Raw genomic sequence first — 26,914 nt, forward strand, 5'->3', positions numbered from 1 at the left:
CTGCCCATCTCTCGCCAAACTACCACATGAGCACAGTTGCAGGCCCTTGACTGGCGGTCCTGCACTGCGCCATTCCCAAGTGAAAGCAACATAACGTCCTGCAGTCCATCCTCCTGTATTGGAACGGTAGGGGTCAAAAGCCCCTTGACATGAGAAAAACAAAGATGTGATGGTATAGCCATCCTTCCTCCACAGGAGACCTGTCTTTCTCCCTTCAAGTATCCCCAGTGCTTTGAGTCCCAGTCCTCATTACCTAAGGATGTACAGCTGAAGCGAACGAAAACCATCCATTTTCCTTCAGTGCAAAGCAGGTACTTCAGCCAAACGTAATTCTATGGGTATTTGTCCAGTTCTGCAAAAAAATAAGCCGCTGACTTGTGGTGTATTGGAAAGCCTGATTGCAGTGTGTGTGTATACAAATCCAACCTGTCTACACAGTTTACTCCACTGTGCTAACTTCTGTAGTCACAATTATGGAGCCAGAGCCATGGCTTCACACTTAGTGAGAAGTCGCTCCTTCACAGATAGTGTCTTGTCCTCCCACCCTACAGTTTTCTCCCATTATATAACAAATTTGGTCCTCCATAAATTCAAGATAATTTATCCTATCTGTATGAAACCCATGGAAGAATGGCCGAGGGAAACCCCAAAATATAGGGGAACTCAAGAATGGCTGAGGGGAACCCTCAAAATAGAGGGGACCCCAAGAAAGAATGGTCGAGGGAAGCCCCAAAATAGAGGGGGGGCCAAGAAAGAATGGCTGAGGGGAACCCCCAAAATTGAGGGGAACCCAAGAAAGAATGGCTGAGGGGAACCCCCAAAATAGAGGGAAACCCAAGAAAGAATCTCTGAGGGGAACCCAAGAAAGAATGGCTGAGGGGAACCCCCAAAATTGAGGGGAACCCAAGAAAGAATGGCTGAGGGAAACCCCAAAATAGAGGGGAACCCAAGAAAGAATGGCTGAGGGAAACCCCAAAATAGAGGGGAACCTAAGAAAGAATGGCTGAGGGGAACCCCCAAAATTGAGGGGAACTCAAGAAAGAATGGCTGAGGGAAACCCCAAAATAGAGGGAAACCCAAGAAAGAATGTCTGGGGGGAACCCCCAAAATAGAGGGAAACCCAAGAAAGAATGTCTGAGGGAAACCCAAGAAAGAATGGCTGGGGGAAACCCCAAAATAGAGGGGAACCCAAGAAAGAATGGCTGAGGGAAACCCCAAAATAGAGGGGAACCTAAGAAAGAATGGCTGAGGGGAACCCCCCAAATTGAGGGGAACCTAAGAAAGAATGGCTGAGGGGAACCCCCAAAATAGAGGGAAACCCAAGAAAGAATGGCTGAGGGAAACCCAAGAAAGAATGGCTGGGGGAAACCCCAAAATAGAGGGAAACCCAAGAAAGAATGGCTGAGGGAAACCCAAGAAAGAATGGCTGGGGGAAACCCCAAAATAGAGGGGAACCCAAGAAAGAATGGCTGAGGGAAACCCCAAAATAGAGGGGAACCTAAGAAAGAATGGCTGAGGGGAACCCCCAAAATTGAGGGGAACCCAGGAAAGAATGGCTGAGGGGAACCCCCAAAATAGAGGGAAACCCAAGAAAGAATGGCTGAGGGAAACCCAAGAAAGAATGGCTGGGGGAAACCCCAAAATAGAGGGAAACCCAAGAAAGAATGGCTGAAGGAAACCCAAGAAAGAATGGCTGGGGGAAACCCCAAAATAGAGGGAAACCCAAGAAAGAATGGCTGAGGGAGACCCAAGAAAGAATGGCTGGGGGAAACCCCAAAATAGAGGGAAACCCAAGAAAGAATGGCTGAGTTACAACTGTTGGGAAAAAAATTGCACTGATGCATAATTGTCCCAACTAGGGATGCATGAAAGTCACTTACCTGGTCTCGCAGCTTGCTTCGCGGTGGGGGGGAGGCGCTTCGCTCCTCCCCCCGAAGTTCAGGCCGGGGGGGGGGCTTCCCTCCTCGCCCAGCCGAAATTCAGGCCGGGGGGGGAGGCTTCCCGCCTCGCCCGGCCAAAATTCAGGCCGGGGAGAAGCGCCCCGTCTCCCCGGCCGCGACCTTCAAAAGAAAAAAAAATCGCCCCTGTGATAGGCTATGTAACGATTAACGTAGCCTATCACGGCTAGATCTGCAAAGTCAGCCGTGATAGGCTACGTTAATCGTCATGTAGCCTATCACGGGTGACTTTGAAAAAAAAAACGCGTACGCAAATGGTGGCCCCCATAGGGAGCCGCCATTCGCGTTCCTTATTTGGTCCCTGTAGTCTACGTAAAGATTTACGTAGACTATGGCGAAAATAAGGGCAACGCTATTTGCTGCTATTTGCTGCCGTATGCGCTTTTTTTTTTTTTAAGTCACCCGTGATAGGCTACGTGACGATTAACGTAGCCTATCACGGCTGACTTTGCAAATCTAGCCGTGATAGGCTATGTTAATCATTACGTAGCCTATCATAGGGGCGTTGTTGTTTTTTTTACTTTTCTTGTAATGGCGGCGGCGGCAGCCGGTCGAAAGACCGGCTGCCGTCCCTGACGAAGACCTGCCGAACCGCCGGCAGGACCCGCCGGTGGGAGGGACATTCGTGAAAGGTAAGTCCCATCCCGGGGGGGGGGGGGGCGGAGAATTTCTCCCCCAACAACCTTCGGAGGACCGAATGCGTTGGCACTCGGCCCATTGAAGTTTCCGGGAGAAATTCTCAGCATCTCTTGTCGCTCTCATCATGTATTCCTTTTTGCTTCTTAGATAACATTAAAAAAAAATCAGGTATGTTTCGGGAGTCTCCCTTTCAGTTGTTTAGTGACCATCTGTTCTGTAGTTACAGAGTCAGGGGCCTTGACATAGCCACTTTACTAACAGGAGGAAGATGTGTGGTCAAGTTACACAGCCCCTCTTCTGGAGATGTAAAAAGTGAGATGTAGAAGCGAAATGGCCGTGGTCAGCTCCAACCGCTGTTTCTTGGTGTGTTACCTGGTGCCCTGCAGAGGTTTTGGGCTACAACTCAAGTAATCCCTGGCTATTAGTCTTGCTTCATGAGGCTGACGAGGATTATAGTGCTAAACAGGTGAAAGGCAGCATACACTGGAAGAGCTCTTTCTGACCTTGCGCGACAGCAGGCTATATCTCAAGATGGCAGCTAACTTCGGGAGGGGGATCCTCCTGAAGGGGCATAAAAATGCCCCTCTCCCACTGCTGGAGTGGAGTCCCTCCTGGGACTCGGTTCCAACACCGGGAGAGGGGCATTTTTGTGTCTGTGCATGAGAGGGGACATGTCTGCTCTCCTATTCCTCCAGTGTGGTGATGGTTTCCCCTTGCCCCAACTGAAAGGAAGGCACAATATTTTTAATGTATATATTTGTTTAAAATTATCTGTGTGCTGCTTCTCCAGCCTAAGAGTGGCACGTACAACACAGAAAAAATATAGTAACGAGATAAAATACAATAAATTTGGGGTGGGTTAGGGTATTTTAGAAAATGTTTTTATTGTAGAATTTTATTGTTTTAAACTGTTTTATTATATACTTTGTACATCGCCCAGAGTGGCTGGGTGACCAGCGAGATGGGCGATTAATAAAATTTATAAATAAATAAGTAAATCAGAGAACAGAATAAAGCAGCAAAATGTAGTTGGGAAGGATAAACGAGGATGCTTGCAGATCAAAAGCGAGGCAAAATATATTTTTTTAAAGTCTTAATAGAATAATAGTCTTAATAGAACAGCCCATTCCTGGAAGATGGGCTGTTGGCTAGGGATGGGTTGCACCTCACAAAGGCTGGGAAGAATGTGTTTGGCCACAGCATGAAGAACTTCATCAGGAGGGCTTTAAACTGAATCCTACGGGGAAGGGAGATGTAATGTTGGGGGTAACAATGGACGTAACAATGGACATTGCAGGCGCATGCACTGCAATGGAGAGAACAGCGCTGATAGCGCCCAATAATAGTCTTCAGACACATGTAGGAAGAAAGCCAGACTATGAAGCACATGGTCTTCGATGTCTATATACTAATGCCCAGAGTATGGGAAACAAACAGAACGAACTTGAACTCTTAATACAGGAGGGAAATTATGACTTGATAGGTATAACTGAGACTTGGTGGGATGACTCTCATGACTGGAATACAGCAGTTGAAGGATATAACTTGTTCAAAAAGAACAGGAGGAACAGAAAGGGAGGCGGGGTTGCACTGTATGTGAAAAATACATATCTCTGCACAGAAATACAGGAGGAGGAGCTTGGTAGCCCCATCGAGAGCATCTGGGTTGAAATAAATGGAGCAAAGAATAAAAGGAACCTGGTGGTCGGAGTCTACTACCGGCCACCCAATCAAGGAGAAGACAAGGATGAAACTTTTGAAAAGCAAATAGCCAATGTTTTAAGGAAGCATGATGTAGTAGTAATGGGGGACTTCAATTTCCCCGATATTTGTTGGGAGACAAATTCTGCAAAACATGGCCCCTCCAGGAAATTCCTGACTTGTGTGGCGGATAACTTCCTCCTACAGAAAGTAGAGGAAGGAACTAGAGGATCGGCTATCCTTGACTTGATCCTAACCAACAGAGATGACTTAGTGGGTAAAGTAGCAGTTACAGGAACTCTGGGGGAAAGCGACCATGTTGTACTTGAGTTCTTGGTTCTAAGGGAAGCAAAAGCCGAGTGTACTCAAACGCGTACCCTGGATTTTAGGAAAGCTGATTTTAATAAACTCAGAACAATGATCAGTAAGGTCCCATGGCAAACAATGCTAGCGAGAAAAGGAGTCCAAGATGGGTGGGAACTTTTAAAAAAGGAAATTCTCAAGGCACAATCACAAACAATTCCAACAAGAAGAAAAGGTGGAAGACAACAGAAGAAGCCAATGTGGCTTCACAAAAAGCTTAGGGATGACCTGAAAACAAAAAAGGACACATATAGGAAGTGGAAAGAAGGCCAAGTAACAAAGGAAGAGTACAGGCAGGTAGCACAGAATTGCAGGGATGGCGTCAGGAAGGCTAAAGCGGAGAACGAGGTGAGGTTAGCGAGGGATGCTAAAAACAACAAAAAGGCTTTCTTCAGCTACGTGCATAGTAAAAGGCAGAGGAAAGAAATGGTTGTTCAGCTATTAAATAAGGATGGCAAAATGATAACAGATGACAAAGAAAAGGCAGAGGTGCTCAATTCCTACTTTGGCTCAGTCTTCTCCCAAAAGAGGGTCTATGACCCCCCTGGCAAAGGCGAAGTACAGGCTGAAGGGGCAGGATTGCAGCTTGAGATCGACAGGCATATGGTCAAGGAACACCTCATTACTTTGAATGAGTTCAAATCTCCAGGGCCAGATGAACTGCATCCTAGAGTAATAAAGGAACTGGCAGAAGAACTCTCAGAACCGCTGTCTATTCTCTTTGAGAAATCATGGAGGACCGGGGAAGTGCCAGATGACTGGAGGAGGGCTAACGTTGTCCCTATCTTCAAAAAGGGTAAAAAGGAGGAACCTGGGAACTACAGACCAGTCAGTCTGACATCAATCCCTGGAAAAATTCTGGAGCAGATCATAAAGCAATCCATCTGGAAGCACCTTGACAACAATGCCGTGATTACTCGAAGCCAACATGGATTTGTCAAAAACAAGTCCTGCCAGACAAATCTGATCTCATTTTTTGATCAAGTCACCTCCCTTGTAGACCGTGGGAATGCTGTAGACATCATATACCTCGACTTCAGCAAAGCTTTCGACAAAGTGCCCCATGATATCCTGATGAGCAAACTTGCTCGAAGTGGGCTAGATGAAACAACGATCCAGTGGATCCACAGTTGGCTACAGAATCGGACTCAAAGAGTGCTTATCAATGGGACCTTCTCAAGCTGGGGAGAGGTAACGAGTGGGGTACCGCAGGGCTCAGTCCTGGGCCCAGTGCTCTTCAACATTTTTATTAATGACTTGGAGGAGGAGGTGCAGGGAATGCTGATCAAATTTGCAGATGACACAAAATTGGGAGGGATAGCTAATACTTTGGAAGACAGAAACAAAATTCAAAGTGATCTGGATAGACTGGAGTGCTGGGCAGAAAACAACAGAATGGCATTTAATAGGGACAAATGCCAAGTTCTGCACCTAGGAAAAAGAAACCAAATGCACAGTTACAAGATAGGGGATACGTGGCTCAACCACACTACGAGCGAGAAGGATCTTGGAATTGTCGTCGATCACAAGCTGAATATGAGCCAACAATGTGATGTGGCTGCAAAAAAGGCAAATGCTATTTTGGGCTGCATTCATAGAAGCATCGCTTCCAAATCCCGGGAAGTACTAGTTCCCCTCTACTCAGCACTGGTTAGGCCTCATCTGGAGTACTGTGTCCAGTTCTGGGCACCACACTTTAAGAAGGATGCAGACAAGCTGGAGAGGGTTCAGAGGGGGGCAACAAAGATGATCAGGGGACTGGAAACAAAGCCCTATGAAGAGAGACTGAAAGAACTGGGTATGTTTAGCCTTGAGAAGAGAAGACTGAGGGGAGATATGATAGCACTCTTCAAGTACTTGAAAGGTTGTCACAGAGAAGAAGGCCAGGATCTCTTCTTGATCATCCCAGAGTGCAGGACACGGAATAATGGGCTCAAGTTACAGGAAGCCAGATTCCGGCTGAACATCAGGAAAAACTTCCTGAGTGTCAGAGCAATACGGCAATGGAACCAATTACCTGGGGAGGTGGTGGGCTCTCCCACACTGGAGGCCTTCAAGACGAGGCTGGACAGCCATTTGTCAGGGATGCTCTGACTTGGATTCCTGCATTGAGCAGGGGGTTGGACTCGATGGCCTTGTAGGCCCCTTCCAACCCTACTATTCTATGATTCTATGATTCTATAATACCTGGAGCTTATAAGGGAAGGAGTTCCACAACCTGAGTTGTACAACAGAGAAGGGCGTCGCGTGGCCCGAACAGCCGCCTCTCCAAAGAAGGTGGGATGTGCGGCATCTTCTGCTCCCGTACTGTTTAGGGCAGCGGTTCTCAAATGTGTTTTGTTGTTGTTGCAGACTACTTGCAAATTTCTGCGGGTCTTACTGGGACATTGTATTGTTCTACTAATCAAAAGCACATACTCACATTTTAATTTTAAAAATCTTTAGTGCCAGCATCGTTGTCAAAACCAGCAAGCACCATGTTCTGGAAATCATGGGCCATAGGCCAGGGTCTTGTTAGCCTGTTCAATAATTCGGCCCTAGTGTAGATATTGTCGACTGTTCCACAGCCTTTCTGCAGATCACCTGACTGGAACCATGGTTTGAGAATCTCTGGTTTAGGGTACTACTTGCCTCACAAGGCATCCTCTGGAGGTGCCCATGTTTAAAAAGGAAACACCCGCTCGAAAGAGGCAGTCGTCCCTGTCGTTTGGCCGAGAGGTCAGGTCATCCTACCGATGGCTCTGTGAAGTGGAGTTTATAGCCACTCCCCAGTGCTGCAGCATAGGATGCAAAGGACCAAACCTCCATCTGTAGTACTTGCTTCCCCATGCAGGAGAGGAGGGCTTCCGCGTGGATGTGAGGGAGGATGCTCGCATGTCAGTTGTGCAGGGAGCTCTGCTTTGGTTTTGATTCTCTGCCATGGATCTGTAGTTTGTGATGTGACTCGCTTGGTCAAGTGATCTGCCCTGCGTGGGTGCTGAGTTCTGCCATTGATTTATGGTCCTTGGGGGTTAGCACCTTATTTGCAAAATGGAAAAAAAAATGTTTTGCAGAATGTCTTGTAAATGCTCATCATTCCTTTATAATATTTTGCATGTGGTATGTTTATACGTGTGACTTGCAGCTGGGTGCGTCTCTGTGATTTACCTGCTGCTCACGCCCTTTCTTTGGTGCCGGTGACAGACGTGCAGTTCGTATTGCGTTAGGTCGATCTATTCAGGCCTGGCATTCTGTGCAGATGTGCTTGATTTATGGCGAGGGACTTGTAAGAAGATTCAGTAGTTCTACGCTGTACATGACAGATTAACTGCTGGGTTCGAACCCACGAGCTCAGGGGTAGGTAACTTGGTGCCCTCCCGTTGTTTTGGACTACAGCCCCCATAAGCCCCAAACAGCATGGCCAAAGGACAGAGTTTATGGGAGTTTTAGTCCAAAACATCTGCATCCTGTGCATAAATAGGTGACTTACCTCCCTCCTTTCTCTTGCTGTCTTGTGCATCGCTCTATGATAGTACAGACAGATGTTCCAATTATCAGCTATCCCCGTCTCCCTCGATGCTTCATGCACCTATCAACCTTGTGCTCCCAATATACCAGCGTGCCTTTGGGCCCAATTCAAGGTGCTGCTTTGGGGTTCTGTTTACCTTTTAGAGAGCCTCGTGTGGCGCAGAGTGGTAGGCGGCAGTATTGCAACCAAAACTCTCCCCACGACCTGAGTTCGATCCCAGCGGAAGCCGGGTGTCGGGTAGCCGGCTCAGGGCGACTCAGCCCTCCATCCTTCCGAGGTCGGTAAAATGAGTACCCAGCTTGCTGGGGGAAAGGTAGTCATGGCTGGGGAAGGCACAATGGCAAACCACCCCACTACAGTCTGCCATGAAAACGCCAGCGCAAGCGGCGTCCCTCTAGGGGTCAGTAATGACCCGGTGCTTGCACAGGAGGAACCTTTCCTTTCCTTTCAGAGTCCATCTGACCCCATATATAATTCCCCACCACCACCATTTTCGTGCATCACAACCAGACCCTGCTTCACATACCATCTATTTGTGCAATTGCTCCAGCCCGAGGCAGTTGAATGACCTTGCTCCAGAACTCAGGAGTTCGTCCTCTGCAAGGACTGTAAAACCATTTGTGTCAAGCCTTTCGGACTTTTCCCAAGAGCGACTTTTCTGACTGACCGATAATGTTGTCTTGTTATTTTATTATGTTCCTGTTTCTATTGATTCTGTATATGATAAGATACGTCTGTTTTCAACCAGCTCCCTCTGTACATTGTGTCGTAGTCAATTTTATCAGGCAACCAAAACAAATTATCTGCTCTTTCTCTGAAACTAGCTAGTTTCCTGAATTCTCTTCCCCTTCTGTTTTGAAGCATTTGATGGAGTATATATAATCTTTCTAAATCAGGGTGGGATGTGCTCAGAATTAATGCGTTCAAATAATCTGCAAGGGGGAAGGGTTTGAGTGGTGATGGTTAGATTCACATGTAGGTCTGGGGCAGTGCAAAGTAGCTGTGACCGGAACTGAAGCAGTGTATATTAGAGTTCTCATTGGCCCTTCTGTCTAAGGCTGGGTGCAGAGAGAGAGAGAGAAAAACTATTTCCAGTTTTCTTCAAGTGTCTGGGCCTTCCAACACATCTATTAAGGTAGAAACTCTGGAATTTTGTGTGTCATACCCTTCAATGTTTTGTGTGTCATATCCTCCAACATTTCAGAACTAAAAATAATGACATGCTTGTAACAATCCAGTTCTCCCAAGAGTCACTGCCAAACACTCCCGCACCCCAACACATGCGTGTGTATGTACACACGCGCGTGCGCGCACACACACTATAGCGCATTGTTAAAGGCGATGCTACCACTCCCTCTAATAGCAAACTTAGGTGGTGAGTGCCAAGAGGACTGGAGCCAAAGCAGGGCCACCTGTGAAACAAAAGGGAGGTGTCAGAAATGTTTTGTATTGGTTTATTTTGCAGTAGCCTGGCCTCCATTAATCTAAATAACAAGGCAACGTGTGATCTTTTGAAGTCGTATACAAATAAAATAATTCACTTGCAAATAATAGGTTGATGACAGTTCAAAATAAAACAGTGGCTGAAGAAGTGAAATGCAGTTTGGGTACTGCATGGTCCTTTAGTGCCCATGTGCGAGCCCTTGGATGCATGCGCGCTTGAGACAAGATGCCTCTCAACTCCATGATTCAATTTATAAAGACCATGGGCACAGAGCTGAACTCTTGGAGAATGGCAACTCAAGCAACTTGGACTAGTAAAATTTTATCAAGGCACACACACGCACCCCAATATGAATGGGGACAGTGATTTACTGGAGACCAAGAATTCGAATGTGTCCCTGGTGAACAAGGACAGCCAGAGAGCATGGTTGGTGTGTGCGTGTTGGGAAGGTGATACTTACACTGAGGGTGAACACAGCCCAGAGGATGAACACAGCCCTGAAGCTCCAGCACCCAGAAGGATCGCTAACGAAATCTTGGAAAGTGGCAAAAGAGCGCATTTTAGAACTCTCCTTTATTTCCTTCCCTAACCCAGTACTTCCAGATGTTTTGAACCACAGCCCCATCATTTCCACTCAGCATGGCAAGTGGCCTGGTGACGGTGATGGGAATTGTAGTTCAAAACATTTGAAGGGTGCCTGGTTGAAGGAGGCTGTTTTATTGGATGCATGGAAGAAAAGATTCCATGAGAAGAGCCCTGCTGGATCAGACCAAGGGTCCCTCTAGGCCAGCGTTCTGCTCACACAGTGGCCAACCAGCTGCTGACCAGGAAACCACAAGCATAATAGCACCCTCCCGTCCATGTTCCCCAGCAACTGGTGTACACAGGCTCCCTGCCTCTGGTACTGCAGGTAGCGCATAGCCATCAAGACTAGCAGCTATTTCATCTACACACCAATAAATGTAGTTTTTCTATGTGGTTTTAATAGAGTAACTTCTCCTGGTTGGATTACTGTAACAAAGCCTTCCCCCAACCTGGTTCCCTCCAGTTGCTTTGGGCTACAGCTCCCACCATCCCTGATAGTTTGCCAAGCGGGCTGATGGGAGTTGTAGTCCACAACATCTGGAGGGCACCCATTTGGCAAAGGCTGCTTTAAGGTGATTTGAGTGGAATTTTTTGGTCTGATTTGCTTTTTCTTTTAAATGTATGTGTGACTATGTTATCTCCACTGTACTTGATATTATTATTTTTTAATTAAGAAAAGAAAACACGAATTTCCACCCCAAGATTCACTCTTTGAAGGTGTCATTAAAAAAGAAGGCAATGCATTAAAAGCAAATTACTATTTCCTTTCTCTTCCCCCTCCCCCTCCCTTTTTTTTAGGGAAGAAAAAATCCCAGGAGGCTAAAAACAAAGGGAAAAAAGCAATAGATAAAAAGCAGAAGACCATTTTGGATTTAACTGCTGTCGATATGAGGGAGCCTAAGGAAGGTAAGGGGGGCGGGGTGCAAGAGTGCACCATGCAGAGGGGGAGAAGATTCATTTCAGTCACTCCTAATCGTGAACTCAGCTGGTCCGTGCTCTGCCACGAGGGGTCCAAGAGGGAAGTAACAGCATGTGTTCTGGAACCCCAAGGTTTTGCAGAATCACAGAAACGCTTTTAAAACCTAAAGGGGCCAAAAAAAAAAAGCCAACAAAAAAGCGACAACAGGTTGGTGAAAACTGAACATGCTCAGGAGCCATGGAAGGTAGAGTGGCAGATGGAGAAGAAAAGTGGGAAAAGGCTGGGGGAGAGAAAAGTGGCCTGCCCTGCTTAGAGGGAACAGCTGGCCAGGACCTTGAACAGCTCTTTTTAGGAGGGAGGATGCACTGCACTATTTTGTTTCAGGTTCCACTTCTCCTGCTGAAAGTTGAATGGTCTCATACAGGGCACAACTGGAAAGGCACCAAGAGATGTTCCGATCTTACTCCGGCCTCTGGGCATGGCCATATTTACAAATTAAATTAAATTTAATTTAAAAGTTTAGTTCTAAAGTAGTAAACAAAACCGTAATATTACTGTGTTTTGCAAATGGCAGTCATCACAGAATCCTGCAAATATATTTGGAATGTTCAGCAAATTTTAATTTGTTCTCTTCTTCTATTTAACAGGCCACAAACAGGAGGATGGAACACCCTCTGTCTCAGCGGTGCTGTCGCTGGAACAGACAGCTGTGATCCAAGAGATGGTCAACCAAGACACACTTCCGAACTTGGTAATCTCCAGTCCCATGAGTGAGCCACATACAATGCCGGAAGACAAATCGGAAGCAATAACATGTGCATCAAAAGTTTTAGAGGCGCAGGAAGAGGAGCCTGAGGAGGATGGGGAGGAGCCTGAGGAGGATGGGGAGGAGCCTGAGGAGGATGGGGAGGAGCCTGAGGAGGATGGGGAGGAGCCTGAGGAGGATGGGGAGGAGCCTGAGGAGGATATGGGGGAAGAGGAGGAAGACGAGGAAGAGCCTGAGGAGGAGGAGGAAGATGCTAGCTTACCTAAAAAAAGTCCTGATGTGGAACCCATGTCCATGTGTGAAGACAAGCTGGAATCTGTGGAAGAGCATAGCAGTGTATCTGAAGACTCTCCAGAAAGTTCCCCCAAGAAAAAGCCTTTGGCAAAATTTTCCATAAAGAGAGGCGAATCCAACGGCAATATCCAGGGCACGTTCATGTTTCCGTGTCAACATTGTGAAAGGAAATTCACCACGAAGCAGGGACTCGAACGCCACATGCACATCCACATTTCAGCCATCAGCCACGCTTTCAAATGCCGCTATTGCGGCAAAGCCTTCGGCACACAGATTAACCGGCGACGGCATGAGCGGCGCCATGAAGCCGGACCGAAGCTGAAGCCGTTCTTAACTCTGGGTTCAGCCCAGCCAGCCGACGGCATTGCCAAGAACCGAATGGTTTCTGAGGCTGGTGCTAAAGAGGAGACGGCCGCCAGGCAAGAGTTCACAGCTGCGGAAACCGAGAAAGTCTCCCTAGAAATGCCAAACCCTGCTCTCTTTGAAGAGAGCAAGGAGCCCAAAGAACTGCACCCGTGCAAATATTGCAGGAAGGTTTTTGGCACCCACACCAACATGCGCAGGCATCAGCGGAGGGTCCATGAGCGCCATCTCATCCCCAAAGGTGTCAGGAGAAAACCTGAGGAGCCCCCAACCCAGCAAGCCCCAAATGTGTATGTAGCAAGTACAGACCTCGAGGAGGAGGAGGGTGAGGCCGATGATGTGTACATCATGGACGTTTCCAGTAATATATCTGAAAACCTCAATTACTACATAGATGGTAAGATTCAGTCCAACAGCAGCACAAGCAACTGCGATGTGATCGAGGTGGAAGCCAGCTCAACTGAACTCTATGGAATAAACTGTTTACTTAGCCCTGTGACGGTAGAAATATCCCCGAATTTAAAGGCAACAACGGTGCACATAAGTGATGTATCTAAGGAGTTGCCAGTCAGCGGGAACGCCGAACCTAAAAAGAGGAGGACCACAAGCCCGCCTTTCCTGCCTAAGATAAAAACTGAAATGGATCCAGAACCAATCACGTCCTTGTGCTCTCTGACTATTCCTCTCACTATATCGACTGCTGAGAACTTGCCTTTCCCCAAAGAGAAAAGTATTTATTTATCCTCCAAACTGAAGCAGCTTCTCCAGACGCAGGATGGTAATAAGGTAGTGCCGTCTCCCCCATCGTCCTCAGCTGAAATCCCCAAACTGGGACTTCCTGCTGCCTCTTCGCCTCTTCTGCCCGCAGCCTCCAGCAGATTCAAAAGGAGGACCAGTTCCCCTCCCAGTTCCCCCCAGCACAGTCCAGCCCTTCGAGATTTTGGCAAAGCGGGTGAAGGAAAATCTGTCTGGAACGATGCAATTCTAGGCTCAAAAATTCCCAAGCTCGAGAGTCATAGTAATTCTCCTGCCTGGAGCTTGTCTGGGCGAGAAGAAAAAGAGACGATGAGTCCTCTGTGTTTAGAAGACTATAAAGTATCAAAGGATTGGACGCCAAGCCCTCCTTTTGGCAATGTGTGCAACCAGCAGCCGTTGGACTTATCCAGTAGCGTAAAGCAAAGGTCAAACTGCAAGAACAGGGCCCAGGTTCCCTGGGAATCAGTGTTAGATCTCAGTCTCCATAAAAAGCCTTGCAATGACACTGAAGCCAAGGAGAGTAACTTGGCTGCACCGGCATGTAGTAGTGTCAAGAAGAAGCCAACCACATCCATGTTACAGAAAGTTCTGCTGAACGAATATAATGGGACTGTTTCGGCATCGGAAAACCCTGCAGCCGGAACGACTACGGGCCTGAGTGTGTGCAAATTAGCACAAACACATCCAGAGCCCGAGCCTGATGCTGGTCTCCCTGTACCCATTGTCAAATTAGACTCCCCGAGCCCTTCCGTTGAGACGCCTTTGCCTCCAGCATCTACGGTGTCTTCGTGTCAGGTGCCGCCTCTCCTGACGCCAACAAGCTCTCCTTCCCCACCACCCTGCCCACCTATGTTAAAGGTTCCCACCCCACCTCCACCTCTCCTTCCTACTGTCCCTTCACCACTCCCAGAAGAGCCCATCAGTGTCACTCCAAGCTCATGTCCCTCTCCCTTATCAAATACCACTGCTCACTCCCCTCTTCCAATCCTTTCTCCAACAGTCTCGGCTTCTCCTGTTCCTTCTGTCGAACCCCTTAGTTGTGCTTCACCAGGGCCTCCCAACCTCTCCCCCTCTTCTTCCTCCTCTTCTTTTTCTTCCTCCTCCTCCTCTCCATCATCATCGTTCTCATCACCTTCTCCTCCTCCTCTCTCTGTCGTCTCTTCAGTCCTTTCCCCTGGCGATAACCTAGAAAACTCAGGCCCCATAATATCTTTTAAACAAGAAGAAGTGGAAAATGAGCATCAGAAGCCAAGAGAAGACCCACACAGTTCAGGGGAAGCAGATATCATTCAGGAAACATTTAACAAGAACTTCGTTTGCAATGTCTGCGAGTCACCTTTTCTTTCCATCAAAGATCTCACCAAACACTTATCCGTTCATGCCGAAGAGTGGCCCTTTAAATGTGAATTCTGTGTCCAACTCTTTCGGGAGAAAACAGACTTACGAGAACATCGCTTCTTGCTCCATGGAGTTGGGAACATCTTCGTTTGCTCTGTGTGCAAGAAGGAATTTGCTTTTCTGTGCAATTTGCAGCAGCACCAGCGAGATCTGCACCCTGACAAGGAATGCACACACCACGAATTTGAAAGCGGGACTCTACGGCCTCAGAACTTTACAGATCCCAGTAAGGCAAGTATCGAGCACGTGCAGAGCCTGCCCGAAGACTCCTCTGAACCATCGAAAGAGGAAGAGGAAGATGAGGAGCTGAACGACTCCTCCGAAGAACTTTATACAACTATCAAGATAATGGCAGCTGGAGTCAAGTCAAAAGATCCAGATGTCCGCATGGGCCTCAATCAGCACTACCCAAGTTTTAAACCCCCTCCATTCCAATATCACCACCGCAACCCTAATGGGATTGGAGTTACTGCCACAAATTTCACAACTCACAATATTCCGCAGACCTTCACCACTGCCATCCGCTGCACCAAGTGTGGGAAAAGTGTAGACAACATGCCCGAATTACACAAACACATATTGGCTTGCGCTTCTGCCAGCGATAAAAAACGGTATACGCCGAAAAAGAACCCTGTGCCGCTCAAACAGACTGTTCGCCCCAAAAACGGTGTCGTTCTCCCCAGCCCGGCAAGCAATACGTTCAGGCACATGGGCCAGCCCAAGAGACTCAATTTCAGTGTTGAGGTGAGTAGGATGTCCTCTAACAAACTCAAAATTAGCGCTCTGAAGAAGAAAAACCAACTTGTCCAGAAAGCCATTTTGCAAAAGAAGAAATCCCAGCAGAAGGCGGAGTTGAGGAACAGCACTGCGGAGCCCAGCTCTCACATCTGCCCCTATTGCAACCGGGAGTTCACATACATTGGAAGCTTGAACAAGCACGCTTCCTATAGTTGCCCCAAAAAGCCCATTTCCCCTTCCTCTAAAAAGAACGCGAAAAAGAAAAGCGGGACATCACCTTCCAGCAGCGATAGAAATAGCAACCAGCGCCGACGAACAGCGGATGCCGAGATCAAAATGCAAAGCACGCAGGCTCATTTGGGCAAGACCCGAGCTCGGAGCACGGGGCCCATGTCAATCCAGCTGCCAGCTGCATCCTTCAAATTGAAACAAAATGTCAAATTCGTACCGCCCATTCGATCCAAAAAGCCGAGTGCCCCGTCAGCAGCACGGAACGCCAGCCCTGTAAGAGTGGCCAAACTGATCTCAGCGGAGGGCAAAAGAGCAAAAGGGGTAACCAAGAACAGTTCCTCTGGACTCTCGAGCAAAACATCCCGCAAGTTGCATGTCAGGATACAAAGGAACAAAGTGGCCTTAGCCAGCAAGTCGACAGTGACAAACAAAAAGAAGGTTGACCGGTTCAGCGTGAAGTCAAGAGAGAGAGTGGGAGGCCCTGTCACCCGGAGTTTGCAGCAGGCAACCGGTGCGGATGCTGCGGAGAACAAGAGGGATGAAACCAGCACAAGGCAGGAGCTAAAAGATTTCAGGTAAGCTTTTAAACACACCTCCTAGGCAGTAAGCCCCATTCACCACAGTGGGACTTACTTGTAAAGGATCCACTTGTGGCTTTAAAAGAGAAGTTCAGCTCTAGTACAAATTTGAACAACGGCCGAGCTATAGGCAGACGTTGCTGTAGGAAGTACCAGTTGATGGTCCTAAGGAACCTGGGCCAACTGCTGATTCATTGTGCCAACTCCAGGTCCAAAAGGAAACATCATTTGTGTGTTAAAAGTTATGTTCCACCTCCTTAATTGAGTTTTTAGGTGGAGTAGAAAAAATCAATGATGGCCACCAATTCAGCAAAACTAGCATTAAAAATGAAATCCATAAATCCAGCAGTCTAAAACAGCACTAAAGATAGTCAGATAAGAAATCTAGAACAGCAGTGCATTAAACATGACTGTTTGCCAGGGCAAATGTTTAAACTTCTCCTGTTGCCTAAATCTCATTAAAGAGGGCATCAGATGAGTAACCCTGGGGAGAGTCCTCCAAAACCACAGAGAAAGCCCTCTTTCCCCATTTGCCACCTGCCTAACCTCAAAAGGCCATTGATCATAAGAGACAGGCAGTTTGATGCAGTCACCAGTGGTCCTTAAAAGCTAAAAATGTCATGAGAAAGTGTTGAAAATGCAGCCAGGTAGATGAATTCATGGTGGTTCCCATATCATGTTATAAATATCTGATCCTACTCTGTGTTATAGTCTCTTCAATTGGAAACCTGTAGCCAAATTTATTTATTTATTAAATTTATTAATTGCCCATCTGACTGGTCACCCAGCCACTCTGGGCGATGTACAACCCACCATAAAACAATAAAATTTTACCATAAACATTTTTTTTTAAATACCCTAACCCACCCCAAATGCCTGCCTGAACTACCACGTTTTTAATGCACGACGGAAGCTCATTAAAGAGGGGGCATGACGGAGTTCCCTAGGGAGGGAGTTCCACAGAGTGGGGGCCACCACAGAAAAGGCCCTCTCCCTCGTCCCCACCAGTCTAGCTGTCCTGGCTGATGGGATAGAGAGAAGGCCATTCGAGGCTGATCTTGTTAAGCGGCCTGTCTGGTGTTGCTGGAGGCTCTCCTTAAGATAGGCTGGGCCGGAACCATATAGGGTTTTAAAGGTCAAAACCAACACCTTGAATTTGGCCCGGAAAACAACTGGTAACCAGTGCAACTCCTTCAGCACTGGAGTGATGTGATCTCGCCGGCGGCTGCCTTTAATCAGGCGAGCTGCCGCGTTCTGTACCAGCTGCAGCTTCCGAACCTTCTTCAAGGGTAACCCCACGTAGAGCGCATTACAGTAGTCTAAACGAGAGGAGACCAGGGCATGTACTACCGATGGGAGCAGATGGTCGGGAAGGAAGGGGCGCAGCCGCCGTATCAGATGGAGTTGATACAGCGCTGTCCGGCTCACAGCTGACACCTGAGCCTCCATGGACAGCTGGGAGTCCAAAATGACCCCCAGGCTGCGGACCTGGTCTTTCAAGGGTAGCCATACCCCATTCAACACTAGGTCAACATCCCCCAGCCTCCTCTTGTCTCCCACCAAAAGTACCTCGGTCTTGTCAGGGTTCAGCTTCAGCTTATTCCTCCCCATCCAGCCACTCACCGTCTCCAGACATTTGGACAGGGATTCTACGGCCAACCTTGGTGAAGATTTGAACGAGAGGTAGAGCTGCGTGTCATCCGCATATTGATGACACTGCACACCAAACCTCCTGATGATAGCCCCCAGCAGCTTCACATAGATGTTAAATAGCATCGGGGAGAGGATGGAACCCTGTGGCACCCCACAAGTAAGTGGCCACGGGTCCGAAACCTCCTCTCCCAGTTCTACCCTCTGGTACCTGCCGGAGAGGAAGGACCGGAACCACCGCAATACAGTGTCTCCAATGCCCAACCCCTCCAGGCGGTCCAGGAGGATACCGTGGTCAACGGTATCAAAAGCCGCTGAGAGGTCGAGGAGAACAAGGAAGGAGCATTCACCCCTATCCAGAGCCCTCCTCATATCATCCACCAAGGCGACCAAGGCCGTTTCTGTCCCATGCCCAGGCCTGAAGCCCGACTGAAATGGGTCTAGATAATCAGTTTCTTCCAAGTGTGCCTTCAACTGCACCGCCACCACCCGCTCAATCACCTTGCCCCAAAATGGCAGATTTGAGACTGGGCGAAAGTTGTTCAGAACTTGAGGATCCAAGGAGGGCTTCTTTAAGAGCGGTCTTATCACTGCCTCCTTGAGGGCTGATGGCATCACTCCCTCCTCAAGGGAGGCGTTCACCACCGCCTTGATCCCCTCACCCAGTCTCTCTCTGCAGCTCATAATGAGCCAAGATGGGCAAGGATCAAGTAAGCAGGTGGTCGGCCTTACAGATGAAAGCACCTTGTCCACTTCATCAGGAGGAAGAAGCTGGAACCGATCCCACAAAACCGGTTTGCCACAGGCCGCCTCTTGCTCACTAACTGTATCCACAGTGTGCAGAGTAACACACCTAATCTGATCAATTTTATCTGCAAAGTGCCTTGCCAAAGCCTTACAGGAGGCCTTAGAATGCTCCAGTGGTTCCGGAGCCACAGGACCGACCAGGCTCCGGACCACTTGGAACAGCCTCCTGGGGCAGCACTCTGCAGACACGATGGAGGCAGCATAATATTCCTTTTTTGCTGCCTTCACCGCCACGTGATAGGCTGAAGATACAGCTCTAGCCCGTGTCTGATCGTCTTTGGAGCGAGACTTCCGCCACCGGCGCTCTAGCCGTCTCACCTCCTGTTTCAGATCTCGTAACTGCGGATTGAACCATGGTGCAGTCCGAGCCCTGTTCAGGGGGAGAGGGCGTTTCGGAGCCACCCGATCTAATGCCCCAGTGATTGCGGCATTCCAGCCACCCACCAGGGTCTCGACCGAGTGGCCGTTGGCATGCCCCAGAGAATCCCCAAGCGCGTTCAGGAATCCATTTGGATCCATAAGACACCTGGGGCGGACCATTTTAATGGGTCCTCCACCCCTGCAGAGGGGTTGTGGAACCGAGAAGTCCAACGTCACCAGATAGTGATCTGACCATGACAAGGGGGTGGTGGATATACCCCCGACTTCCAGATCACTCCCCGCTTCTCCAGAAACAAACACAAGGTCTAGTGCATGACCGGCTACATGGGTGGGCCCAGTTAGAATATGGTGCAGCTCCCAGGAGGCCAAAGATTCAGTATGTGAAATGCAGCCCCTATCTTGGCTCTATTTTCCATCACCTCTTTCCATTCCTCTTTTTCCGACCAATGGCACCTTCCCTGTTATATCATGAAGCCTGTTTGAGGTTATTCCCTGGACCCTTGATCCTTCCTTCTCTCAACTCTTCACCTCTTCTTCTATGCCAAGTTGTTGGCAAGACCACCTCTCTGCTTCCCCAACAGCATATCACCTCTGCCCCGACATGAGGCATTTCTCTAGCTTTGTGAATTTTTGGCTCTGCAGCAATAAAAGTAAGAACCTAAGAAGAGCCCTGCTGGATCAGACCAAGGGTCCATCTAGTCCAGCGTTCTGTTCACACAGTGGCCAACCAGCTGCCCATGGGAAACCCACAAGCAGAACATGTGATGTGTGGTCTGTGAAGGGTTAAAAGGAGATTGGTTGTAGTCACCCCTCTTCCTAAATCTCAGTGGGTGGGACTTATATTTTGTGTTCTTCTGCTCAGGACCAAAGTTTGGGGCTTTATTCGGCCTTGTGGACTAGGATTGGCCCTTGTGGATCATCTGGCCAGATGCTCAGGAGGGCTGGTGCTTCAGCCTAGATGGTGCCCTTGAAGCCCAGGTAGCACAGGTGTCAGAAGCTGAGTGCTGGGAGCCCCAATTCAAGACTAGCACCACACCCTGCACCTTAGCAGACATTCCAAACCCGAGCCTCATAAGAACGTAAGAAGAGCCCTGCTGGATCAGATCAAGGATCCATCTAGTCCAGCATTCTGTTCACACAATGGCCAACCAGCTGTCGACTGGGAACCCACAAGAATCTCCATGAACATTCCATAGAGCAGAGAGAGAGAGGGAGAGGGGAAGAGAAACGGGTGCCACATAGATGTAGTATGGGTCCACAATGCATGAGGAAGGGAGGATGGGTAGGGAGAGACAATAACAGGCCTGAGACCATTGAGAGTGAAAGAGACACAGCAGGATGGGTGACATTGGGCCAGTTCATATGATTGAACAGCCCACCATGGCTTATTTAAACCACAGGCAGGTGGACAGGCTGCCAGTTGGAATATTCAACACCCGGCCATGATGGGCTGTTTTGATCGTGCAACCCAGGTCAGTGCAAGAGACTGAGAGGGATAGGTAGAGGCTCAGGAGAGCTGTTCAGGTACAATACTCCGTGCGGCTGTAGCAGAGGGAAAGACGGGTGGTTGGGCCATTCATAGAAGAGTAGAGTTGGAAGGGGCCTACAAGACCATCGAGTCCAACCCCCTGCTCAGTGCAGGAATCCAAGTCAAAGCATCCCTGACAGGTGGCTGTCCAGCCTCATCCTGAATGCCTCTAGTGTGGGAGAATCCACTGCCTCCCTAGGGAATGGGTTCCATTGTCATATTGCTCTGACAGTCAGGACATTCTTCCTGATGTTCAGCCAGAATCTGGCTTCCTGTCACTTGAACCCATGATTCCATGTCCTGCACTCTGGGATGATGGAGAAGAGATCCTGGCCTTCCTCTCTGGGACAACCTTTCAGGTACTTGAAGAGTGCTCTCCTATCTCCCCTCAGCCTTCTCTTCTCAAGGCTAAACAGGCCCAGTCCTTTCAGTCTCTCCTCGTAGGGCTTTGTTTCCAGTCCCCTGATCATCTTCATCCCTTGGTTTTTTATTGACCTCCAAACCACTTTGGGAGCCTTCTTGGCTGAAGACTGGGGTAAAAAATACTTTAAATAAATGCCAAACTGTGGTTTGAGTTACATGAATGAGCCGCATGCTCACACCCTCCTCCCCTTGAACACCGCACTTCAATTATTTCCTTCTGCTTTAGTGCAAACCATAGTTTACTGTAGCACTGCAACTGGCAACTATGAAAACAGAGCAAAAAAAAGAATGAAGGAAGAAAATGGCATGGAGAGAAACTGGGAGATCGGGGGGGGGGGGACATGGATGGAAGGACAGACCAATTCCATGCTAAATATACCTCATCACAAACTGCATAACTAACTCATGCATTCATACCTTTAAAAGGGAGTTTAGCCAGCCCTGCCCAACTTGGTGCCCTCCAGATGTTTTGGACAACTCCCAGCATTCTTGACCATTGGCCATGCTGGCTGGGGCTGTTGGGAGTTGAAGTCCAAAACATCTGGAGGGCACCAGGCTGGGGAAGGCTGGATTAAGACACATTCATGGAGCAGGAGAGGTCATGATGTAGAACCTCTCAGGTTCAGAGGCACAGTACGTTTTGAGTACCAGTTGCTGGAGAGCAACTGCAATAGAGGACTATAGCCTTGGAGGCTGCTTGTGGGTTTCCTGGAGGCATCTGGTTGGCCTTTGTGGGACGTAAGATGCTGCAGTAGATGGAAATTTGGCTTATGCCCCAATGATCCTGTGTGGGAGAAAGAATCCTGTGGTGGTAACAGGGCAGAGTTGCAGTTAATGTCGTGGCTTGGTTCTCTTGAATTAGTACAGGTAGATCCCAGAGTGTTTTGAGTGGTGCGCCTCTGCCTTGTGGTTTAAATCCCCCTCGGTGAAGCCCAGGTCCTGTCTGTTAGGGTTGTATCTGAGCCTATAGAGTCCCAAGGCAGCTCTGATTCTGTGGAGGAGATACCATTCGTGGGAGAGGAACTCTCAGACTTCAGAGGCGCAGCTGGAGGGGGAGCCCCCCCCCCCCGCTCACATCCCTGGGAGCGACAGTGACCCAGGCATGGAAAGGAAGGGACAACTTGAGCTTCTAGACGCCAGGCGCAGGCACAAGCGAGAGATTGCAGGAGCCGAGCTTAGGCGCTCAGCTCGATTGGCTGGACGTCAACAGCTGCGCCCCGAGGCCCCACAGGAGAGGGGGAGATCTTCCCCTCCCACCCCTTAAGTTCAGAGAGTTGCCGCGTTTTTCCCAAATGGAGATCAACTGACGACCTAATCCTTCGAAACCCCTAGATGCCTGTTCCTTTGTAGTTCCTCTGAGTCTCAGGCAATTAGCATCTGTATGCTTCATTAGGATGAATGGAATTAAATCCTTGGAAAGCAGCCCTTTTTGTCTGAGCATTGATTCTGGCTTTTGGAGGATTCAGTAGGCAACAGGGGCATCGTGACAGCATGTCTGGATGGCCCTCCTGTTCAGAAGGAGGCACATCCAGGCCAGTGACTCATCCAGAGACACCCCAGGTAGCCTCCTCTCTGGGTGAGTACTTTGGGCTCAGAGGGGCCATTGTTTGAATTTTGTGGCATGCCGTTTTGGAATTCTGGGGCAGGCCGTCTCGAGGGATGAGTGCAACCTGCCTCTTAAGTGACCAAGCGTAGCACCAAAACTGAAACGGCGAGTGGAAGTTGTGGAAGTCCGTGATGTCTCTCTGTGCCCTGCTTTCCTCTCTCTACACTTGGCCGAAAAACATCCAAGCTTCAGGCAGCCATTATCTTCACAACTGTTGCCTCTGTGGTGTCTTTTTCCAAATCTTAAGTACAGGAGGGCCCGCGTGCTATTGAAGAGTAGTAGATGGCAAAGGGAAGCAGCGGGGGCCAGGCGATAACTTTTCCTCTGGATTTGAACTGATCAGCCCAGTCTTCAGCTGCCCATCATTTCCGAAATGTCAACACGTCATTTGGATCACTTACTAGAGCTTTAACCCATTTACTTGGGAGTAAGCGGCACTGAACTCACGGGGACTTACTTCTGAGTAAACCTGTATTGCACTGCAGCGTGCTGTCAAGCAGCGTAATTTCCTGTAGTTTAGCTATTAACTCTAAATTGGTTACTGCTCATATTAAAGTTTAACTTGATGGGTAGTTCAAGCTGCCCTAACCCGCCCATTGTTCTGTTGATTTTTAGTTGCTCCACATATCATCTGTGGAAGATAGGGCTGACCGTTTTTACCTTTTTCACTTTTTTTAAAAAAAAGTGAGCTATGGCTCTCACCTGCACTTGCTTAGCTAAACCAATAATGGGAAAGATGCAAGTCCAAATTCAGAATCTACGGTACCTCTTTCCCCTGAGACCCCCACCCCTTCCGCCTGCCCTTTCCTTCCATAGTAGCTTTTACTGAGTACTTCCTGTATGGTACTCGATGTCTGAGGTTCCAGCTAGACATGATGTTGGGAGATCCGAGACTGTTCATCCTGTTACTAGCGGGGCTGGGATAGGGGACGGTGGGTTAATGCTTTTCTCCATGCTGTTTTCTTGATTAAAATCTACCTCTTCCAAAGGGAAAACCTGTTGGTTTCTGTATGTCCCACCTTCAGAGGCTAGTTGGGTAGCTCTTTCTGTGACGGCATCAAAGTTGTGGGACTCCCTCACTAGACAGCTGCACCTGGGGCCGCCTTTCCCCTCATTTAGGTACCAGACAGAAAGTCTGCTCAAATCTCTTGTGGCTTTGACGGCTTTTAGCAACATCCAAGACTCTTTCAAACATTTTATTTATTTATTTAAAACATTCCTTGGCCGCCTTTCAGGGCAGAAGCCCTCCCAAGGCGGCTCACAGCAATGAAATACATAAAAACAGTAAAATATTTAAAGCGATATAAACACAATAAAATAGCAATAAAAGCCACCATGAAAGCCGGCATTAAAACCAGCAGCGGCAATAACGGCAACAACAGCAGCCATATCAAGACAAGGCCAAGGTAAAGTAACATGTTTTCAAGGCCTTCTTTAAATCCTGCAATGACAGAGCATGGCAAACTTCTGATGGTAGCTTGTTCCAAAGGCGTGGGGCCACTGCAGAGAAGGCCCTCTCCCATGTGGTCACTCACCTGACTGCTCTCACAGGTGGGCAAGTGAGAAGGGCCTCTCTTTCCGATCTTAAAGTGTGGGCAGGCTGATACAGGCGAAGGCGGTCCTTCAAGTAACTTGGTCCCAAACCATTTTAAGGCTTTCAAGGTCAAAACCAGCACATTGAATTGGGCTCGGAAACATACCGGTAACCAGTGGAGCTGGGCTTTCTGTTGTCTTTTTGATACTTTATTTTGCTGTTTATCTAATGGCCTTAATTTGTTTTTAGCTACAGCTTTGCCGGGGGGGGGGGGGGATCTTTGGTAATGTTGCTTTGGCTGCAAAGAATTACATAGGAAGCTGCCTTCTACCCAGCCAGACTATTTCTCCATCTTAGTACTGTCTGCTCCAGCCTTCAGTCACCTGGTGCCACCAAATGCTTTAGACTTCAGCTCCCATCAGCCATTGCCAACATGGCCAGTGGTCAGGCATGCTGGGAGTTGTGGTCCAAAACGTCTGCAGGGCACCGGGTGGGGGAAGCCTGGTCTAGTATAACTGCCAGCACCTTTCCAGACTTTCAGACAGCAGCATTTTTCAGCTCTACCTGGAGATGCCAAGAATTGAGCCTGGGGCCCTGTGCATGCAAAGCAGCCGTTCTACCACTGAGCTATGGCCCTCCTCCAAAATTCAGAAGAGATTAGTGAGATTGAAGCCTGTCGGTGGCAGGTGGAGTAATTGTGCGAAATATATCATTCCCCCCTCCCCAGTATTATCTGTATGTTTATTTCTCAGACCCATTTGCTGCATAGAAGTGACTGTTCTCAGTAGTTTCCCAATAAGCCTGCTTCTCTCCCTCCTGTACCATCACACTTACGTGTGTTTTTGTGTTGACCTGCCTTGCCTTGCAGATCCAGCCTGATGGCGGTGTCCTGAATATATTCTCACCCGCTTTGTTTCTTCCCATTTAGGAACCTCCTGTAACAAAACAACAAGCAAAAAAGCCTCCAAATTGTAAATGAAATTTACACCACTACAGCATTTGGCATGCGCCAGCCAGGCGACAGGGATTCTTGGCTGCCAAGAAAAGAGGGCGGGCCCATGGCTGTTCCTCCCGCGGTCGTTTTGTTGTTTTTAAGGATGCGGATCAAACCCAACAGGAGCAAATCCTGCCAGAGAGTTCGTAGCTCGTGCTTCTACTTGCTTTTGTCAGATGGGAAAGCACGGGAAACAAACCAGTTGCTTGAGATGGTGTTGCCAAAACGTATGCAAAGCAGGTCCTCTTCAGATGCTCCCGGTATATTCAGGGATGACAAAACGTTAACTGCACTCAACGTATTTTTGGTCGCACACCGAGTCTCTTAAAGCCTTTGTTTTATACCAGCATGAAAAGACTGATGGGGAGAAGGATTCCTTCCCTCTTTATCTCCCTCCTGCCACACACACACACATACACACACACACACACACATCTCCCAGACCATTTGGGTTTTTTTAAAAAAAAATGAGTGGTGGAAGCAGGCTCAGAAGTTGTCTTTGCTTTCCCCCATCTTCTAGTTTATGCACGGGGCAGTGGGTGGGAGAGGCTGTGGAAAGAGAAAGATTTGGTCCCATCCACCTCACTGGCATCCATTTCAGAAATCTGTCGATGGGGGTGTCATCCACAACTTATCATGAATGAAGCATTCACCCCTTAAAGCTGTATAGCACAAATGAACACATGGATGAAATTACTGTTAATTGGCTGATGTATCTAATAAGAAGAGCTACATTTTCCCCTAGTTGTAAAGCAAGATTATCATTATTTTTCCTCCTGAAAATATAGTTTTGTTTTGTTTCCACACACCTTGAGGGAGCTAGCATTTCAGATGATGAAGAGCAGTTAGTTTCGTTTAAGCGCCCCATTTTTTAAATCTTATTTGTTCTTGACTTAAAAAGTAATCTACCTCTTAAAATTTGTAGTTTTAATATTGTTTGGTGACTTTGTGCCACTTTAACCACCTTCTCTTTCACTATCATTCCCTTTTTTTGTTACATTTTTTTCCGGTTTATGGGGACTTCTGCATCGAACTATTGTATAAAGCATTTGTAGCAAGTTTGAAATAAAATAAAATATTTAAAATTATTTAAATTGTTTTTGGACACTTCAGTTGTACTATATGTGATTTACATTTTACATTAATTTTGTTTGGGGGTGGGGAGGAGAGGGGGGTTTGTTAATCTGGAGGTTATTCCTGTATTAAAGTTTGCTGTTCTGTAGTTTCTTTTTTGTTGGAGAGTGATATAAAGGCTATTCTATTGAAAACATTAAAAATTTCCAATTTGCCATACAAAACAAAAAGGGTTGTTGTTGCTTTTCAACGTGGCATCATTGGAGAGACCTAAAATACAGCCGACAGGCAAACGGGGTGAGTGTGTGTGTGAGAGAGAGAGAGAGAGAGATCTGACCATGTTCAATGACCTTTGTAAACCCATAATACGTATTTCTTAAAAATTATTTTTGCAAACACGTGACCTGTCGGGGATCCCGCAACTACGTCCCCAGCACAACAGCTGGGGTGGAGTCCTCTGGCATGACACAAGGAACTGCTCCCGTGGCCAAATGGCCCAGAAGTGCCCCTAGACCCACAGACAAGATTACCCAAGAAGGTGAGTGTCCTTCCCTGCCAGGAAGCCAGGCGTTGGGGAGCAGGGGTTCCCATGAATTTATGTATTAAATTTATTAATCGCCCATCTGCCTGGTCACCCAGCCACTCTGGCAATGTATAGAGTGTATAATAGAACAGT

General features: G+C 48.1%; 1 protein-coding gene across 9 annotated transcripts in view; it reads left to right on the forward strand.

Moving 5' to 3' along the window:
* Window positions 1–26,459, forward strand: part of PRDM2 (PR/SET domain 2) — a 95,711-nt gene extending 69,252 nt beyond the window's left edge. For 7 of the 9 annotated variants that reach the window (XM_084821997.1, XM_084822005.1, XM_084821996.1 and 4 more), the window contains 3 exons: window positions 10,997–11,104; window positions 11,765–16,238; window positions 25,099–26,459. In XM_084821997.1, the coding sequence (XP_084678123.1) occupies window positions 10,997–11,104; window positions 11,765–16,238; window positions 25,099–25,111 (4,595 nt within the window). In that variant the 3' untranslated portion in view covers window positions 25,112–26,459. Of the gene's footprint in view, window positions 1–10,996; window positions 11,105–11,764; window positions 16,331–25,098 lie in introns of those variants that run through there. The other 2 variants (XM_084822003.1, XM_084822002.1) reach the window with 2 other exon arrangements.
* The last annotated feature ends 455 nt before the right edge of the window (window positions 26,460–26,914 follow it).

Source organism: Heloderma suspectum, chromosome 15 (assembly GCF_057233095.1).
Source record: "Heloderma suspectum isolate Gila_16-S chromosome 15, 16-S_ref, whole genome shotgun sequence".
Taxonomy (NCBI): domain Eukaryota; kingdom Metazoa; phylum Chordata; class Lepidosauria; order Squamata; family Helodermatidae; genus Heloderma; species Heloderma suspectum.